General features: G+C 42.8%; 1 protein-coding gene across 4 annotated transcripts in view; it reads left to right on the forward strand.

The window, feature by feature from the left end:
• The window catches only part of LOC115157494 (cell adhesion molecule 3), an 89,244-nt gene that overhangs the window by 51,813 nt on the left and 15,653 nt on the right, over window positions 1–21,778 (forward strand). For all 4 annotated transcript variants that reach the window (XM_029705792.1, XM_029705795.1, XM_029705796.1 and 1 more), the window contains exons 4-7: window positions 5,864–6,016; window positions 8,881–9,018; window positions 15,054–15,224; window positions 15,776–15,866. In XM_029705792.1, coding sequence (XP_029561652.1) covers window positions 5,864–6,016; window positions 8,881–9,018; window positions 15,054–15,224; window positions 15,776–15,866 — 553 coding nt within the window. The remainder of the gene's footprint in view (window positions 1–5,863; window positions 6,017–8,880; window positions 9,019–15,053; window positions 15,225–15,775; window positions 15,867–21,778) is intronic.

A 21,778-nucleotide genomic window follows, 5' to 3' on the forward strand; every position in this document is an offset into this window, starting at 1 on the left:
AGAGGAGAGAGGGAGAGAGGAGGGAGAGAGGAGGGAGAGAGAGAGAGGAGAGAGGAGGGAGAGAGAGAGGACAGGAGAGGATAGGAGAGGAGAGGAGAGGGGAGGAGAGGAGGAGGAGAGGAGGGAGAGGGAAGAGAGAGAGAGAGGAGGGGGAGAGGAGAGAGGGAGAGAGGAGGGAGAGAGAGGAGAGGAGAGGAGGGAAAGAGAGAGGTGTGTTTATGTTTGAGAAGAAGAGAGTGGGAGGGAGAGAAGTCGAATGGAATGTGTGACAGAAAATATGAAAGGGGTGGATGTACTATATGTATGTACTGTATGTATTTACTGTATGTACTGTGCATATGTACTGTATTTACTGTATGTACTGTATGTATGTACTGTATGTATTTACTGTATGTACTGTATGTATTTACTGTATGTACTGTATGTAAGTACTGTATGTATTTACTGTATGTACTGTATGTATTTACTCTATGTACTGTTAGTATTTACTGTATTTACTGTATGTACACTGCTCAAAAAATTAAAGGGAACACTTAAACAACACAATGTAACTCCAAGTCAATCACACTTCTGTGAAATCAAACTGTCCACTTAGGAAGCAACACTGATTGACAATACATTTCACATGCTGTTGTGCAAATAATACAGACAACAGGTGGAAATTATAGGCAATTAGCAAGACACCCCCAATAAAGGAGTGGTTCTGCAGGTGGGGACCACAGACCACTTCTCAGTTCCTATGCTTCCTGGCTGATGTTTTGGTCACTTTTGAATGCTGGTGGTGCTTTCACTCTAGTGGTAGCATGAGACGGAGTCTACAACCCACACAAGTGGCTCAGGTAGTGCAGCTCATCCAGGATGGCACATCAATGCGAGCTGTGGCAAGAAGGTTTGCTGTGTCTGTCAGCGTAGTGTCCAGAGCATGGAGGTGCTACCAGGAGACAGGCCAGTACATCAGGAGACGTGGAGGAGGCCGTTGGAGGGCAACAACCCAGCAGTAGGACCGCTACCTCCGCCTTTGTGCAAGGAGGAGCAGGAGGAGCACTGCCAGAGCCCTGCAAAACTACCTCCTGCAGGCCACAAATGTGCATGTGTCTGCTCAAACGGTCAGAAACAGACTCCATGAGGGTGGTATGAGGGCCCGACGTCCACAGGTGGGGGTTGTGCTTACAGCCCAACACCGTGCAGGACGTTTGGCATTTGCCAGAGAACACCAAGATTGGCAAATTCGCCACTGGCGCCCTGTGCTCTTCACAGATGAAAGCAGGTTCACACTGAGCACATGTGACAGACGTGACAGAGTCTGGAGACGCCGTGGAGAACGTTCTGCTGCCTGCAACATCCTCCAGCATGACCGGTTTGGCGGTGGGTCAGTCATGGTGTGGGGTGGCATTTCTTTGGGGGGCCGCACAGCCCTCCATGTTCTCGCCAGAGGTAGCCTGACTGCCATTAGGTACCGAGATGAGATCCTCAGACCCCTTGTGAGACCATATGCTGGTGCGGTTGGCCCTGGGTTCCTCCTAATGCAAGACAATGCTAGACCTCATGTGGCTGGAGTGTGTCAGCAGTTCCTGCAAGAGGAAGGCATTGATGCTATGGACTGGCCCGCCCATTCCCCAGACCTGAATCCAATTGAGCACATCTGGGACATCATGTCTCGCTCCATCCACCAACGCCACGTTGCACCACAGACTGTCCAGGAGTTGGCGGATGCTTTAGTCCAGGTCTGGGAGGAGATCCCTCAGGAGACCATCCGCCACCTCATCAGGAGCATGCCCAGGCGTTGTAGGGAGGTCATACAGGCACGTGGAGGCCACACACACTACTGAGCCTCATTTTGACTTGTTTTAAGGACATTACATCAAAGTTGGATCAGCCTGTAGTGTGGTTTTTCACTTTAATTTTGAGTGTGACTCTAAATCCAGACCTCCATGGGTTGATAAATTGGATTTCCATTGATTATTTTTGTGTGATTTTGTTGTCAGCACATTCAACTATGTAAAGAAAAAAGTATTTAAGAAGATTATTTCTTTCATTCAGATCTAGGATGTGTTGTTTAAGTGTTCCCTTTATTTTTTTGAGCAGTATATTTACTGTATTTTATGTAAGTACTGTATGTATTTACTGTATTTTATGTAAGTAATGTATGTATTTACTATATGTACTGTATGTGTTTACTGTATGTACTGTATATACTGCATGTACTGTATGTATTTACTGTATGTATTGTATTTACTGTATGTACTGTATGTATTTACTGTATTTACTTATTAACTGTATTTACTCTATTGTATTTACTGTATGTACTGTATGTCCTGTATGTATTGTATTTACTGTATGTATTTACTGTATGTATGTACTGTATGTACTGTATGTATTTGCTGTATGTATTTACTGTATGTATGTACTATATGTATTTACTGTATTTAAGGTATGTGCTGTATTGTATTTACTGTATGTATTTACTGTATTTACGGTATGTACTGTATGTATTTGCTGTATGTATTTACTGTATGTATGTACTATATGTATTTACTGTATTTATGGTATGTGCTGTATTGTATTTACTGTATGTATTTACTGTATGTATATACTGTATGCACTGTATGTATGTACTGTATATACACTACTGTTCAAAAGTTTGGGGTCACTTAGAAATGTCCTTTTTTTCCATGAAAACATACATGAAATGAGATGCAAAATGAATAGGAAATATAGTCAAGACGTTGACAAGGTTATAAATAATGTTTAATTGAAGTAATAATTTTGTCCTTCAAACTTTTCTTTCGTCAAAGAATCCTCCATTTGCAGCAATTACAGCCTTGCGGACCTTTGGCATTCTAGTTGTCAATTGGTTGACGTAATCTGAAGAGATTTCACCCCATGCTTCCTGAAGCACCTCCCACAAGTTGGATTGTCTTGATGGGCACTTCTTATGTACCATACGGTCAAGCTGCTCCCACAACAGATCAATAGGGTTGAGATCCGGTGACTGTGCTGGCCACTCCATTATAGACAGAATACCAGCTGACTGCTTCTTCCCTAAATAGTTATTGCATAGTTTGGAGCTGTGCTTTGGGTCATTGTCCTGTTGTAGGAGGAAATTGGCTCCAATTAAGCGCCGTCCACAGGGTATGGCATTGCAAAATGGAGTGATAGCCTTCCTTCTTCAAGATCCCTTTTACCCTGTACAAATCTCCCAGACCGTCACATTGCCTCCACCATGCTTGACAGATGGCGTCAAGCACTCTTCCAGCATCTTTACATTTTTTCGGCATCTCACGAATGTTCTTCTTTGTGATCCGAACACCTCAAACTTAGATTTGTCCATAGCACTTTTATTCAATCTTCCTCTATCCAGTGTCTGTTCTTTTGCCCATCTTAATCTTTTATTTTTATTGGCCAGTCTGAGATATGGCTTTTTTTTTGCAACTCTGCCTAGAAGGCCAGCATCCCAGTCACCTCTTCACTGTTGATGTTGAGACTGGTGTTTTCTGGTACTATTTAATGAAGTTGCCAGTTGAGGCTAGGCCACTCCAGGACCTTAATGTGCTTCTTCTTGAGCCACTCCTTTGTTGCCTTGGCCGTGTGTTTTGGGTCATTGTCATGCTGGAATACCCATCCACGACCCATTTTCAATGCTCTGGCTGAGGGAAGGAGGTTCTCACCCAAGATTTGACGGTACATGGCCCCGTCCATCGTCCCTTTGATGCGGTGAAGTTGTCCTGTCCCCTTAGCAGAAAAACACCCCCAAAGCATAATGTTTCCACCTCCATGTTTGACGGTGGGGATGGTGTTCTTGGGGTCATAGGCAGCATTCCTCCTCCTCCAAACACGGCGAGTTGAGTTGATGCCAAAGAGCTCCATTTTGGTCTCATCTGACCACAACACTTTCACCCAGTTGTCCTCTGAATCATTCAGATGTTCATTGGCAAACTTCAGACGGGCATGTATATGTGCTTTCTTGAGCAGGGAGACCTTGCGGGCGCTGCAGGATTTCAGTCCTTCACGGCGTAGTGTGTTACCAATTGTTTTCTTTGTGACAATGGACCCAGCTGCCTTAAGATCATTGACAAGATCCTCCCGTGTAGTTCTGGGCTGATTCCTCACCGTTCTCATGATCATTGCAACTCCACGAGGTGAGATCTTGCATGGAGCCCCAGGCCGAGGGAGATTGACAGTTCTTTTGTGTTTCTTCCATTTTCGAATAATCGCACCAACTGTTGTCACCTTCTCACCAAGCTGCTCGGCGATGGTCTTGTAGCCCATTCCAGCCTTGTGTAGGTCTACAATCTTGTCCCTGACATCCTTGGAGAGCTCTTTGGTCTTGGCCATGGTGGAGAGTTTGGAATCTGATTGATTGATTGCTTCTGGGGACAGGTGTCTTTTATACAGGTAACAAGCTGAGATTAGGAGCACTCCCTTTAAAAGTGTGCTCCTAATCTCAGCTCGTTACCTGTATAAAAGAAACCTGGTAGCCAGAAATCTTTCTGAATGAGAGGGGGTCAAATACTTATTTCCCTCATTAAAATGCAAATCAATTTATAACATTTTTGACATGGGTTTTTCTGGATTTTTTTGTTTTTATTCTGTCTCTCACTGTTCAAATAAACCTACCATTAAAATTATAGACTGATCATTTCTTTGTCAGTGGGCAAACGTACAAAATCAGCAGGGGATCAAATACTTTTTTCCCTCACTGTACTCTATTTACTGAATGTACTGTGTGTATTTACTGTATGTACTGTGTGTATATACTGTATTTACTGTATGCACTGTATGTATATACTGTATTTACTGTATGTACCGTGTGTATTTACTGTATGTACTGTATGTATATACTGTATTTACTGTATGTACGGTGTGTATATACTGTATTTACTGTATGTACGGTGTGTATTTACTGTATGTGCTGTAGGTATGTACTGTATTTACTGTTTGTACTGTGTGTATGTACTGTGTGTATTTACCATATGTACTGTATGTATGTAATTTATGTACTGTATGTATTTACTGTATGTATGTACTGTGTGTGTTTACTATATGTACTGTGTGTATTTACTATATGTATTTGCTGTATGTAATGTATGTATGTACTGTATGTACTGTTTGTATTTACTGTATGTAATGTGTGTATGTACTGTGTGTATGTACTGTTAGTACTGTATGTATTTGCTGTTAGTACTGTTCGTACTGTATGTACTGTATGTATTTACTGTATATACTGTATGTACTGTGTGTATTTACTGTATGTATGTACTGTAGGTACTGTATGTATTTACTGTATGTATGTACTGTATGTATGTACTGTATGTACTGTATGTATGTACTGTATGTATTTACTGTATGTATGTACTGTATGTACTGTATGTATGTACTGTATGTATGTACTGTATGTACTGTATGTATTTACTGTATGTACTGTGTGTGTGTTCCAAGATTCAGACAGACGGTTATGAGCCCAGACACAGTCATATCAGATTACATATAGAGGTCAAAGCTATCATGCGTAGATACAATGTTTTTCCTACCATTTCATCATCCTCCCATAACCTACAGTGATCAGTGCTCCATTCTCCTTCAGCTGGCTGTGTGTGCTTCCCTGCCTGCTGTTTGGGTGATGACAAAGGGTTTATGTCTCTTCTTCTTCTGCCCCCTTATTCTATTTTCCTCTACCCTGTCTGCCTTGTCCCTTCCCCTTTCTCCCCCTCTCCCTCATGTTCTCCCTCCCTCTGTCCCTCCCCTCTCTCCCCCCTCCCCTCTCTCACCCCTCCCCTCTCTCTCATGTTCTCCCTCCCTCTGTCCCTCCCCTCTCTCCCCCCTCCCCTCTCTCTCTCTCTCTCTCTCTCTCTCTCTCTCCCAGCTCTGAGAGATAACCGTATCCAGCTCTACCGTTCTACAGGCACAGAGCTGTCCATCACCATCGGAAATGTGCAGCTGTCAGACGAAGGAGAATACACCTGCTCTATCTTCACAATGCCTGTCCGCACTGCCCGCGCCACCGTCACCGTGCTAGGTGTGTGCATGTGTTGTGTGTGTGTGTGTGTGTGTGTTGTGTGTGTGTGTGTGTGTGTGTGTGTGTGCGCTTCTGTATTAAGTATTACCATTCTGTATTATGCATTAACATATTCAATTCCAGATCTTCCGGCGGTATGTTGACTTGGTACAGTAATGGAGGACTGTATGTAGATTTCTTTGTCTGAGTGTTGGTAGCATACAGTATCTATATGTGTATGCAATCTACATTGCATTAGTGTGTATGTCTGCAGGTATTGCAGAATATTGCATGTTGTCTGTTGTTTGTATAACCTTCTGAGTGCCTTTCCACTAGATGTTGGAACATTGCTGCAGGGACTTCAATTCAGCCTCAAGAGCATTAGTGAGGTCGGGCACTGATGTTGGGCGATTAGGCCTGGCTCACAGTCAGCATTCCCAATTCATGCCAAAGGTGTTCGATGGGGTTGAAGTCAGGGCTCTGTGCAGGCCAGTCAAGTTCTTCCACACCAATCTCAACAAACCGTTTCTGTATGGACCTCACTTTGTGCATGGGGTCATTGTCATGCTGAAACAGGAAAGGGCCTTCCCCAAACTGTTTCCTCAAAGTTGGAAGCAAATAATTGTCTAGAATGGCATTGTATGCTGTAGTGTTAAGATTTCCCTTCACTGGAAGTAAGGGCCATAGCCCGAACCATGAAAAACAGCCCCAGCCCATTATTCCACATCCACCAAACTTTACAGTTGGCACTATGCATTGGGGCAGGTAGCGTTCTCCTGGCATCCACCAAATCCAGATTCATCCGTCGGACTGCCAGATGGTGAAGCGTGATTCATCACTACAGAGAACGCGTTTCCACTGCTCCAGAGTCCAATGGCAACAAGCTTTACACCACTCCAGCCGATGCTTGGCATTCCTCATGGTGATCTTAGGCCTGTGTGCCTCTGCTCGGCCATGGAAGCCCATTTCATGAAGCTCCAGACTAACAGTTATTGTGCTGACATTGCTTCCAGAGGCAGTTTTGAGCTTGGTAGTGAGTGGTACAACCGAGGACAGACAATTTTTACACGCTATGTGCTTCAGCACTCGGCTGTCCTGTTCTGTGAGCTTGTGGGACCTACCACTTTGCGGCTGAGCCGTTGTTGCTTCTAGACGTTTCCATTTCACAGCATTTACAGTTGACCGGGGCAGCTCTAGCAGGGCAGAAATTTGACGAACTGAGTTGTTGGAAAGGTGGCATCCTATGACGATGCCACGTTGAAAGTCCGTGAGCTCTTCGGTACGGGCCATTCTACTGTCAATGTTTGTCTATGGAGATTACATGGCTGTGTGCTCGATTTTATACACTAGCCGAATCCACCAATCTGAAGTGTTGTCCACATACTTTTGCATCTATAGTGTATATTCATGTTTTTGAATATTTATATTCTGTATATTTTTATTCTTCTTTTCACTCTGTCATTTAGGTTAGTATTGTGGAGTCACTGCAATGTTGTTGATCCATCCTCAGTTCTCTCCCATTACAGACATTGAACTCTGGAGCTGTTTTAAAGTCACCATTGGCCTCATGGTAACATCCCAGTTTCCTTCCTGTCCTGCAGCTCAGTTCAGAAGAACAACTGTATCTTTGATGTATCTGGGTGGTTTAATACATCATCCACAGCACACATATTAACTTGACCATGCTTACAGATAATCAATGTTTGATTTGTAATTGTTACCCATTTACCAATCACTGCCTTTCTTTATGAGGCTTTTCGAAAAGCTCCCTGGTCTTTGTAGTTGAATCTGTGCTTGAAGTTCAATACTTGACTGAGGGATCTTACAGATGTTGTGTGGGGGACAGAGGAAGGGTTAGTTATTATAAAATCATGTCAACCCCTATTATTTCACACAGAGTGAGTCCAACACTTGACTTCTGAACTAACATAGGCTTGCCTAAAAAAAAGGGGGTGAATACTGATGCACTGACAGTAATTTTGTCACGTCCTGGCCAGTATAAGGTTAATTGTTTTTGTAGTTTGGTCAGGGCGTGGCAGAGGGTATTCGTTTTATGTGGTTCGGGGTGGTGTGTTTTGGTGAAGGGTCATTTGGTTTAAGTATTCCGGGGTTTTTGGGCACTGTTTGGTTTTCAGTTATTCTATGTCTAGTCTAGTATGTCTGTTTCTATGTCTGGTTAATTGGGGTTGGGACTCTCAGTTGAAGGCAGGTGTTGTCTATCTGCCTTTGATTGAGAGTCCCATATATGAGGGTGTGTTTGTGATTGGTGGGTGATTGTGCTGTGTTGAGCTTTGCTTTGCAGACTGTCAGGTTATCTTTCGTTTTCTTGTTTGTTGTTTTTGTATTCGTGTGGATTTCATTAAATGTTCAAGATGAACTCTATCGACTCTGCTGCGTATTGGTCTACCTTTTCCGACGATGATTTCGTTATATCGTCTGAAGACGAAGATACATGTGACAAATTTATACATTTTTTTATTAATTTGTTTAATTTTTTTAAAATAATAGTTGTTTTCACTTTGATATTATGGCGTATTTTGTGTAGATCAATGCCAAAAGAAATACAATTAAATCTATTTCAATCCCACTTTGTAACGCAACAAAATATGAAGAAAGTTCAAGGGGGTTTAGACTATAGGTTCTGTATGTCCACTGGCGGTATTCCATTCTGTCTCTACTTTATGCTTGTAGTGTAATTCTGTACTGTATTCTGTCTGTATGTCTTCTGTATGTCTGTCTGTGTTTTAAAGGAGCAATCTGGAGTTGGTACATACATTTTTACAGTAGCCTCAAGAGCTTAGTTCAAATCTCTCTCTCTCTCTCTCTCTCTCTCTCTCTCTCTCTCTCTCTCTCTCTCTCTCTCTCTGTCTCTCTGTCTCCGTCAGGGGTCCCTGGTAAGCCCCAGATCTCTGGCTATGAAGACACCGTCCAGGAGGGGGGTAAGGTCACCCTCACCTGCACCAGCTCCGGGAGCAAGCCCCCCGCCAAACTACGCTGGTACAGGAACCAGGAGGAACTTACAGGTAAGGGTGGAGGGGGACAGGAGGGGAGAGATGGAGGGAAGGGAGAGGGAGGGGAGAGGAGGGGAGAGAGAGAGAGACTGGAGAGGGAGACAGGAGAGAGGGGGTAGACGGGGGAGAGAGAGAGGGCAAATGGAAGAGGGGGGTATATGGGAGAGAGAGAGGGGGGTATATGGGAGAGAGAGACGGGGGGTAGACAGGAGAGAGAGGGGGGATGGTATACAGAGGAGAGAGAGAGAGAGAGAGAGAGGATAGATGGGACAGAGAGAGGTGGGGAAGATGGGACAGAGAGAGGTGGGGTAGATGAGAGAGAGGTGGGGTAGATGAGAGAGAGGTGGGGTAGATGGGAGAGAGAGGGGGGTAGACGGGAGAGAGAGGGTAGATGGGAGAGAGAGGGGGGGTAGACAGGAGAGAGAAAGGGTAGATGGGAGAGAGGGTAGATGGGGGAGAGAGAGATGGGGTAGACAGGCAAGAGAGAGAGAGGGTAGATGGGAGAGAGAGAGAGGTAGATGGTGGAGAGAGAGAGAGAGGGTAGATGGGAGAGCGGGAGGGGTAGATGGGAGAGAGAGAGGGAGAGAGAGAGAGAGAAGGGATAGATGGGATGGGGGGTTAGACATATAGGGAATAGGGTGCCATTTGGGATGCACACAGCATGTACTATTAGGATATATTGAGTGACATTGGTTCCTGATAAACCATGAGAAGACAGAGGAAGAGCTGCAGATAGTGAAAGTGGAAACCATCCCCCCTGGTGTTGGAGACTTTATAAGAGGAGAGCATCCCCCTGGTGTTGGAGCCTTTATAAGAGGAGAGCATCCCCCTGGTGTTGGAGCCTTTATGAGAGGAGAGCATCCCCCTGGTGTTGGAGACTTTATAAGAGGAGAGCATCCCCCTGGTGTTGGAGACTTTATGAGAGGAAAGCATCCCCCTGGTGTTAGAGACTTTATGAGAGGAGAGCATCCCCCTGGTGTTGGAGATTTTATGAGAGGAGAGCATCCCCCTGGTGTTGGAGACTTTATGAGAGGAGAGCATCCCCCTGGTGTTGGAGACTTTATGAGAGGAGAGCATCCCCCTGGTGTTGGAGACTTTATGAGAGGAGAGCATCCCCCTGGTGTTGGAGTCTTTATGAGAGGAGAGCATCCCCCTGGTGTTGGAGATTTTATGAGAGGAGAGCATCCCCCTGGTGTTGGAGTCTTTATGAGAGGAGAGCATCCCCCTGGTGTTGGAGACTTTATGAGCTCAACCCTGTGTGACAGTTAATGTGTGCTGCTGTGCCCCTGCTGCACACACACACACTGGGCTCTTCAGACAGTCTTATGGCTGAAGAAAGGGACCGAGGAGAGGCTGAGGAGAGGAGCATCATGGGTCAACGTGTTATTATGACACCCTCTCATACAATGTTTGTGTCCCAAATAGCACCCTATTACCTATGTAGGGCACTACCTTTGGCCAGGTCCTATAAGGCCATTTGGGCCACAGGAATTGAGCGCTGTGCTGTAAGAAGCTAACTGAGAGAAACGAGCGCATAGATCGCCACTCACTACTGCTCCTTTGACGGGCTTACAGAGATTAAAGAGGCTCAGAGGGGAGGGAGAGGGGGAGAGAGAAGAGGGGAGGGAGAGAGAGAGAGAAAGAGAAGAGAGAGGGAGCGAGAAGAGGGAAGGAGAGAGGGGAAGAGGAGCGATGGAGGGAGGGAGGGAAAGGGGAAGAGAGGAGGGAGAGAGGGGGAGGGAGAGAGAGGGGGAGAAAGAAAAGGGAGGGGCCGTATTAGGAGAGAGACAGGAGAGGGAGGGGCCGTATTAGGAGAGAGACAGGAGAGAGACAGGAGAGGGAGGGGCCGTATTAGGAGAGAGACAGGAGAGAGACAGGAGAGGGAGGGGCCGTATTAGGAGAGAGACAGGAGAGAGACAGGAGAGGGAGGGGCCGTATTAGGAGAGAGACAGGAGAGGGAGGGGCCGTATTAGGAGAGAGACAGGAGAGGGAGGGGCCGTATTAGGAGAGAGACAGGAGAGAGACAGGAGAGGGAGGGGCCGTATTAGGAGAGAGACAGGAGAGAGACAGGAGAGGGAGGGGCAGTATTAGGAGAGAGACAGGAGAGAGACAGGAGAGGGAGGGGCCGTATTAAGAGAGAGACAGGAGAGAAACAGGAGAGGGAGGGGCCGTATTAGGAGAGAGACAGGAGAGAGACAGGAGAGGGAGGGGCAGTATTAGGAGAGAGACAGGAGAGAGACAGGAGAGGGAGGGGCCGTATTAGGAGAGAGACAGGAGAGAGACAGGAGAGGGAGGGGCCGTATTAGGAGAGAGACAGGAGAGGGAGGGGCCGTATTAGGAGAGAGACAGGAGAGAGACAGGAGAGGGAGGGGCCGTATTAGGAGAGAGACAGGAGAGGGAGGGGCCGTATTAGGAGAGAGACAGGAGAGAGACAGGAGAGGAAATATGAAGGGAACGAGATAAAGACAAAAAACGTCTGGGTACATGTAGTGCACTACTTTTAACCAGCACATTAGACCAGTTCATCTCCAGAAGCAGTTCAATCCATAGGGCTCTGGTCAGAAGTAGTGAACTACATAGGCAATAGGGTGACATTTGGAACGAAGGGAGAGAGACAATACAGGCTATGAGGGAAGGGTCAGTGAAGGAATAGTAGGAAGGATAAAGCAAAAAAGAAGGATGGTGGTTGGGAGATTCAGGAAACAGGACTGAAGCTGAACAGGGTTTAATTGAATGAATAGAGAGGCTAAGAGATGTGAAGAGGCTTTAAATATGAATGCTCTTGTTCTCTATGTAAAGGGTAAGGGCTATTGATCAGCTGAATGGATTAATGTCTGGATTCAATTGGATGTAGGGTTGCATCCCAAATGGATCCCTATTCCCTGTTTAGTGCACAACTTTTGACCAAAGCCCAATGGACTCTAGTCAAAAGTAGTGCACTATATAGAAAATAGGGTGTCATTTGGAACGCTGACATAATCAACATTTATGGTATCATTATGGTGGATCCCCAGATTTGAACTGTAGCCAGCCCCTGAGTGTGTGTGTGTGTGTGTTTGTGTGTGTGTGTGTGTGTGCGCGTGTGTGTGTGCGCGTGTGTGTTTGTGCGCGTGTGTGTGTGTGTGTGTGTGCGTGCGTGCGTGCGTGCGTGTGCGTGTGCGTGTGTGTGTGTGTGTGTGCGTGTGTGTGTGTGTGTGTGCGCACTGGTGCGTGGGTGCATGAATGAGAAAAAGAGAAAGAGACAGAGAGAAGGAGAAAGAGAAATATCATCCATGTCATATTACTGAAATATTACTCAGTCAGTCAGTGGTATTTCTGTATCTTGAATATAAACTAATGTGACAAGCAGCTTTTCAGACAGTGATGGTATTATATCATACAGTGGTAATATTATATCATACAGTGGTAGTATTATATCATACAGTGGTAGTATTATATTATACAGTGGTAATATTATATCATACAGTGGTAGTATTATATTATACAGTGGTAATATTATATCATACAGTGGTAGTATTATATCATACAGTGGTAGTATTATATCATACAGTGGTAATATTATATCATACAGTGGTAGTATTATATTATACAGTGGTAATATTATATCATACAGTGGTAGTATTATATCATACAGTGGTAGTATTATATCATACAGTGGTAATATTATATCATACAGTGGTAGTATTATATCATACAGTGGTAGTATTATATTATACAGTGGTAATATTATATCATACAGTGGTAGTATTATATCATACAGTGGTAATATTATATCATACAGTGGTAGTATTATATTATACAGTGGTAATATTATATCATACAGTGGTAGTATTATATCATACAGTGGTAGTATTATATTATACAGTGGTAGTATTATATTATACAGTGGTAGTATTATATCATACAGTGGTAATATTCATATACTGGTAGTATTGTATCATACAGTAGTATTATATCATCAGTGCTAGTATTATATCATACATGAGTATTTTATCATACAGTTATATTATATTATACAGTTCTAGTATTATATCATAGAGTACTATTATATCGTACTGTGGTATTATATCATAATTGTAGTATTATATCATACAGTGATGGTTTTATACCATACAATGGTAGTATTTTTTCATACAGTGGCATTATTATACCATATTGGTATTATATCATACAGTAATATAATATCATACAGTGGTAATGTTATGTCATACAGTGGGAGTATTATATCATACAACGGTAGTATTATATCATGCCATATTATACCTTACATTAGTAGATATTATATCATAAAGTAGTGTTGTATCGTCCATTGGTAGTATTATATCGTATAGTACTGTAATATCATTCAATGGTAGTATTATATCATACAGTAATATAATATCATACAGTGGTAATGTTATGCCATACAGTGGGAGTATTATATCATACATTAGTATTAAATCATACAGTGGTTGTACTATATCATGCCATATTATACCTTACATTAGTAGATATTATATCATAAAGTAGGGTTGTATCGTCCATTGGTAGTATTATATCGTATAGTACTGTAATATCATTCAATGGTAGTATTATATCATACAGTGGTAGTTATATACAATACAGTGGTAATGTGTCATACAGTAGTATAATATCATTCAGTGGTAGTATTATATCAAACAGTAATAGTATTATATCATTCAGTGGTTGTATTACATCATGCAGTAGTAGTATTCTATCATACAGAAGTAGTACTATATCATAGTGGTAGTATTATATCATACATTGGTAGTATAATATCATACATTGATATTATATCATACATTGGCAGTTATATATAATACAGTAGTATTATATCATACAGTTGTAGTGTTGTATCATTCAGTGGTAGTATTACATCATACAGTAGTAATATTCCATCATGCAGAAGTTGTACAATATCATACAGAGGTAGTACTATATCATTCAGTGGTAGTATTATTTCATACAGTGGTATTATTATATCATAGTGGTATTATATCATACAGTCATATAATATCATACAGTGGTATTGTTATGTCATACGGTTGTAGTATTATATCATACATTAGTACTATATCATACAATGGTAGTATTATATCATACAGCGGTATTATATCATACCAATGTATTATACAATACAGTAGTATAATTATATCATAAAGTAGTATTATATCTACCATTGGTATTATTATATTATAGAGAACTGTTATATCATACAGTAGTATTATATCATACAGTGGTAGTATTATATCATATAGGGATATTATATCATACAGTGGTAGTATTATATCATATAGGGATATTATATCATACAGTAGTATTATACATCACACAGTAAGTAGTATTATTTCAAACAGTTGTAGTATTATATCATTCAGTAGTTGTATTATATCATATAGTGGTAATATTATATCATATAGTGGTAATATTATATCACATAGTGGTAATATTATATCACATAGTGGTAATATTATATCACATAGTGGTAATATTATATCATATAGTGGTAATATTATATCATATAGTGGTAATATTATATCATATAGTAGTAATATTATATCATACAGTGGTAATATTATATCATATAGTAGTAGTATTATATCATTCAGTAGTTGTATTATATCATTCAGTAGTTGTATTATATCATACAGTGGTAATATTATATCATACCGTGGTAATATTATGTCATACAGTGGTAATATTATATCATATAGTGGTAATATTATATCATACAGTGGTAATATTATATCATATAGTGGTAATATTATATCATATAGTGGTAATATTATATCATACAGTGGTAATATTATATCAGTCAGTGGTAGCATTATATCATGCAGTGATAGTATTATATCATATAGTGGTAATATTATATCATATAGTGGTAATATTATATCAGTCAGTAGTAGCATTATATCATGCAGTGATAGTATTATATAATCATTTTATACAATGACAGTTAAAAAGAGTTCCCATGGTGACAATTTGTGTATATGTGTGTGTGTGCGCATCTCTGTGTATGTGTGTGTCTGCGTGTGCACGTCCAGGTCGTCCTGACGTGGTGGAGACTAATCCAGACGAGGCCACCTACACAGTGATCAGTGAGTTGACTCTGACGGTGGGCCGTAGCGACGACAACACCCTGATTGGCTGTGCTGTTGACCACCCTTCTCTGTCCTCGGGTGAGAAGTGGACCGAACAGCCCATCAGAGTCCTGTGTAAGTGCTGCCCCCACTGGCCAAGCCCTGCCACTGCAACCTCATGTATATCATGATCATACTGTAAGGTAGCCCAGGCTATGGCCCTTTCACTCATTTCATGGATACCTTGCGTCCTTTCATCACATCCTCTCATCGCCTCCTTTTGAAAACGACGGAGGGAAGCGAGGTGAGGAGAGGAAACGTGGGACCAGGATCCAAGGAGATGTGCTTCTAAGAAATTTGACTCTCCGTATGCAGTTATGCTTCTGCTTCTCAGTACTGCTGCTACTGCTGGTCATGTGTATACTGCCACCTGCAGGGGACTGGTATGTTTACCACGCTGTCAGTGCTACAGCTAGGTCAATCAATCACATTCATTATAGAAATAACTTTTTACATCTGCAGTCGATACGCAGCCTAAAACCCCAGGAGTAAGCAATGCAGATGCAGAAGCTGAGTTAGGATATTATGTTAGTTTGCTCATACCTGTGTGTAGCAGTGCGTGTGTAGCAGTGTGTGTATCTTCTCCAGTGTATGTAATGTTACTGTATGTTGTGTCTTTTCTCTAGTCACCCCAGACGTCACTATCCAGCCTCAGAATGATCTGCCCAGAGAGGGAGAGAAGTTCATTATACAATGCATAGGCAATGGAAACCCGAAGTAAGAAATACACACGCACACGCACACGCACACACACGCGCGCACACACACACACTCATGAACAACACTACTAGATCTGCTCCTCTCTCCCCCTCTCTCTCCCCCTCTGTCTCCTCTCCTCTCACCGTCTGTCTTCCCTCTCTCCCCCTCTGTCTCTCCTCTCTCCCCCTCTGTCTCCCCTGTCTGCCCTCTGTCTCCCCTCTCTCCTACTCTGTCTCCTGTCTCTTCCCCTCTGTCTCCCCCTCTCCCCCTCAGTCTCCTCTTCTCTCATCCTCTGTCTCCCCCTCTCCTACTCTGTCTCCCCTTTCTCCCAATCTCTCTCCCCCTTCTCACCCTCAGTCTCCCCCTTCTCACCCTCTGTATCCCTCCTCTCCCACTCTGTCTCCCCCTTCTCACCCTATGCTTCCCCCTTCTCCCACTCTGTCTCTCCCTTCTCCCACTCTGTCTCCCCCTTCTCACCCTATGCTTCCCCCTTCTCCCACTCTGTCTCTCCCTTCTCCCACTCAGTCTCCCCCTTCTCACCCTCTGTATCCCTCCTCTCCCACTCTGTCTCCCCCTTCTCACCCTATGCTTCCCCCTTCTCCCACTCTGTCTCTCCCTTCTCCCACTCTGTCTCTCCCTTCTCCCACTCTGTCTCTCCCTTCTCCCACTCTGTCTCCCCCTTCTCACCCTCTGTCTCCCCCTTCTCACCCTCTGTCTCACCCTCGGTCTCCCCCCTCTCCCACTCTGACTCCCCCTTCTCACCCTCTGTCTCCCCCTTCTCACCCTCTGTCTCACCCTCGGTCTCCCCCCTCTCCCACTCTGACTCCCCCTTCTCACCCTCGGTCTCCCCCTTCACACCCTCTATCTCCCTCCCCTCCCACTCTCTCACCCTTCTCACCCTCTGTCTCACCCTCGGTCTCACCCTCGGTCTCCCCCCTCTCCCACTATGTCTCCCCCTCCTCACCCTCTGTCTCCCCCTTCTCACCCTCTGTCTCACTGACTATATTACCCCATCACTGACTATCTCTCTCACCATGTCACTGACTATCTCTATCACCATGTCACTGACTATCTCTCTCACCATGTCACTGACTATCTCTCTCACCATGTCACTGGCTATCTCTATCACCATGTTACTGACTATCTCTCTCACCCTGTCACTGACTATCTCTCTCACCATGTCACTGACTATCTCTATCACTCCATCACTGACTATCTCTCTCACCATGTCACTGACTATCTCTCTCACCATGTCACTGACTATCTCTCTCACCATGTCACTGACTATCTCTCTCACCCTGTCACTGACTATCTCTCTCACCCTGTCACTGACTATCTCTCTCACCCTGTCACTGACTATCTCTCTCACCATGTCACTGACTATCTCTTTCACCATGTCACTGACTATCTCTCTCACCATGTCACTGACTATCTCTCTCACCATGTCACTGACTATCTCTATCACTCCATCACTGACTATCTCTCTCACCATGTCACTGACTATCTCTCTAACCCTGTCACTGACTATCTCTATCACCATGTCACTGACTATCTCTATCACCATGTTACTATCTCTCTCATCCTGTCACTGACTATCTCTCTCACCATGTCACTGACTATCTCTATCACTCCATCACTGACTATCTCTCTCACCCTGTCACTGACTATCTCTCTCACCCTGTCACTGACTATCTCTCTCACCCTGTCACTGACTATCTCTCTCACCATGTCACTGACTATCTCTCTCACCATGTCACTGACTATCTCTATCACCATGTCACTGACTATCTCTATCACCATGTCACTGACTATCTCTCTCACCATGTCACTCACTCCAATCTAACTCAGACTCTTGTCTGTCAAGGCTAAACTTTCCCTTGTTCTTCTTGTCCTCTCCAATAATTATAATAATTCATAATTATAATAATAATAATAATCTCCTCTATCTTGCTTTGAACCTTTTCCTTCTCCTCCCTCCTCATCCTCTTCTTGTCCTTCCTCATCCTCTTCTCATCCCTCCTCATCCTCTTATCCTCCTCCTTATCTCTTCTTCCTCCTCCTCTTCTCCTCCTCATCCTCTTCTCCACCATCCTCATCCTCTTCTCCTCCCTCCTCATCCTCTTCTCTACCATAAAGAGAACGGGAGGGAGAGAAAAAGAGAGAGAGGAAGAGAAGTGTTATGATTGAGAGAGAGAGAGAGCGAAAGAGAGAGAGGGAGAGAGAGAGCAAAAGAGAGAGAGAAAGAGAGAGAGAGAGGGAGAGAGAGAAAGAGAGAGAATATGCACAGCTCCTTGGGCTGAATGACTAGTGACCCATCAGATACAGGCTGGGTCTCAGCTGTCAGTCAAACACTGCCACCATGGCAACATCTCTGCTGTTCAGAATCTGACCTGTTCAGAATCTTTCACGTTTAACTGCATAATACAATTAGGCTTCAGGGCTTGTTTCTGGTGCGCACCGTCATGTCTCAGCAAGTTCTGAGAATGTCTTGACGAGATGAACAAGAGCTGTTTCAAGAGGCTCTAATCAAATAGAATGGAATGTGGACCCTGTACTGGAGGACTATCACATTCCATTCCTTTCCACTACATTCTATTCCATTCCATAACATTCCATTCCTTTCCACTACATTCTATTCCATTCCATAACATTCCATTCCTTTCCACTACATTCTATTCCATTCCATAACATTCCATTCCATTCCACTACATTCTATTCCATTCCATAACATTCCATTCCTTTCCACTACATTCTATTCCATTCCATAACATTCCATTCCTTTCCACTACATTCTATTCCATTCCATAACATTCCATTCCATTCCACTACATTCTATTCCATTCCATAACATTCCATTCTATTCCACAACATTCCATTCCACTACATAACATTCCATTCCATTCTATTCCATAACAATCCATTTCATTCCACTGCATAGGCCTCACTCCCCCCTATCTGAGATATCTACTGCAGCCTGCATCCTCCACATACAACACCCGTTTTACCAGTCATATTCTGTTAAAGGTCCCCAAAGCACACACATCCCTGGGCCGCTCCTCTTTTCAGTTCACTGCAGCTAGCGACTGGAACGAGCTGCAACAAACACTCAAACAGGACCGATTTATCTCCATCGCTTCATTCAAAGACTCAATCATGAACACTCTTATTGACAGTTGTGGCTGCTTCGAGTGATGTATTGTTGTCTCTACCTTCTTGCACTTTCTACTGCTGTCTGTGCCCAATAATGTTTGTACCACGTTTTGTGCCATGTTGTGTTGCTACCGTGTTGTTGTTATGTTGTGTTGCTACCATGCTGTGTTTTCATGTGTTGCTGCCTTGCTATGTGGTTGTCTTAGGTCTCTCTTTATGTAGTGTTGTGTTGTCTCTCTTGTTGTGATGTGTGTTTTGTCCTATTTTTATTTATTTTATTTTATTTTTATCCCGCCTGAGGCCTTTTGCCTTTTGGTAGGCCGTCATTGTAAATTCTAATTTGTTCTTAACTGGCTTCCTAGTTAAATAAAGGTTAAATAAAAAAATATTCCATTACAAAACATTCCATTCTATTTCATAACATTCCATCCCACTACATTCTATTCCATTCCACAACATTCCGGTCCATTCCGTTCCTATCTATTTGATCAGCAGACCCTGGAGTGCTGGCAATTGTATACCAATTCCGTATTAGTAGTCAGTTATACACCTCAGTCCATTCTGTAACACAGTTATACACCTCAGTCCATTCTGTAACACAGTTATACACCACAGTCCATTCTGTAACACAGTTATACACCTCAGTCCATTCTGTAACACAGTTATACACCACAGTCCATTATGTAACACAGTTATGCCCAGATGATAGCATTACATGCTGGAGCCATAGAACTTTATTGCACAGTTGGAACTCAATCGATCCATAAACGAGCATGAACCATTCCCTCTATGTAATGTACAAGGACAGACATGATAACATATACACTACCGTTCAAAAGTTTGGAGTAATTTAGAAATGTCCACATTTTTTGTCCATTAAAATAACATCAAATTGATCAGAAATACAGTGTAGACATTGTTAATGTTGTAAATAACTATTGTAGCTGGAAACTGCTGATTTTTAATGGAATATCTACATAGGCGTACAGAGGCTCATTATCAGCAACCATCACTCCTGTGTTCCAATGGCACGCTGTGTTAGCTAATCCAAGTTTATGATTTTAAAAGGATAATTGATCATTAGAAAACTCTTTTGCAATTATGTTAGCACAGCTGAAAACTGTTGTGCTGATTAAAGAAGCAATACAACTGGCCTTTAGACTAGTTGAGTATCTGGAGCATCAGCATTTGTGGGTTCGATTGCAGGCTCAAAATGGCCAGAAACAAAGAACTTTCTTCCGAAACTCGTCAGTCTATTCTTGTTCTGAGAAATTAAGGCTATTCCATGCGAGAAAATGTGAAGAAACTGAAGATCTCGTATAACGCTGTGTACTGCTCCCTTCACAGAACGGCGCAAACTGTCTCTAACCAGAATAGAAAGAGGAGTGGGAGGCCCCGGTGCACAACTGAGCAAGAGGACAAGTACATTATAGTGTCTAGTTTGAGAAACAGACGCCTCACAAGTCCTCAACTGGCAGCTTCATTAAATAGTACCCTCAAATCACCAGTCTCAACGTCAACAGTGAAGAGGCGACTCTGGGATGCTGGCCTTCTAAGCAGAGTTGCAAAGAAAAAGCCATATCTCAGACTGGCCATTCGAAATAAAGGATTAAGATGGGCAAAAGAACACAGACACTGGACAGAGGAAGATTGGAAAAAAGTGTTTTGGAATCTAAGTTTGAGGTGTTCGGATACCAAAGAAGAACATTCGTGAGACGCAGAAAAAATGAAAAGATGCTGGAAGAGTGCTTGACGCCATCTGTCAAGCATGGTGGAGGCAATGTGATGGTCTGAGGGTGCTTTGGTGGTGGTGAAGTGGGAGATTTGTACAGGGTAAAAGGGATCTTGAAGAAGGAAGGCTATCACTCCATTTTGCAATGCCATACCCTGTGGATGGCGCTTAATTGGAGCCAACTTCCTCCTACAACAGGACAATGACCCAAAGCACAGCTACAAACTATGCAATAACTATTTAGGGAAGAAGCAGTCAGCTGGTATTCTGTCTATAATGGAGTGGCCAGCACAGTCACCGGATCTCAACCCTATTGAGCTGTTGTTGGAGCAGCTTGACCGTACGGTACGTAAGAAGTGCCCATCAAGCCAATCCAACTTGTGGGAGGTGCTTCAGGAAGCATGGGGTGAAATCTCTTCAGATTACGTCAACCAATTGACAACTAGAATGCCAAAGGTCTGCAAGGCTGTAATTGCGGCAAATGGAGGATTCTTTGACGAAAGGAAAGTTTGAAGGACACATATTATTTCATTAAAAATCATGATTTATAACCTTGTCAATGTCTTGACTATATTTCCTATTCATTTTGCAACTTATTTCATGTATGTTTTCATGGAAAACAAGGACATTTCTAAGTGACCCCAAACTTTTGAACGGTAGTGTACATACAGTGCATACATACAGTAAATACATACAGTAAGTACAGTAAATACAGTAAATATATACAGTAAATACATATAGTACATACAGTAAATACAGTAAATACATACAGTAAATACATACAGTAGATACATACAGTAAATACATACAGTAGATACATACAGTAAATACATACAGTAGATACACACAGTAAATACATACAGTAATAACATACAGTAAATACATACAGTAAGTACAGTAAATATATACAGTAAATATATACAGCAAATACAGTAAATACATACAGTAAATCCATACAGTAAGTACAGTAAATATATACAGTAAATATATACAGCAAATACAGTAAATACATACAGTAAATATATACAGTAATTACAGAAAGATGAAC

Source organism: Salmo trutta, chromosome 21, assembly GCF_901001165.1.
Source record: "Salmo trutta chromosome 21, fSalTru1.1, whole genome shotgun sequence".
Lineage (NCBI taxonomy): Eukaryota > Metazoa > Chordata > Actinopteri > Salmoniformes > Salmonidae > Salmo > Salmo trutta.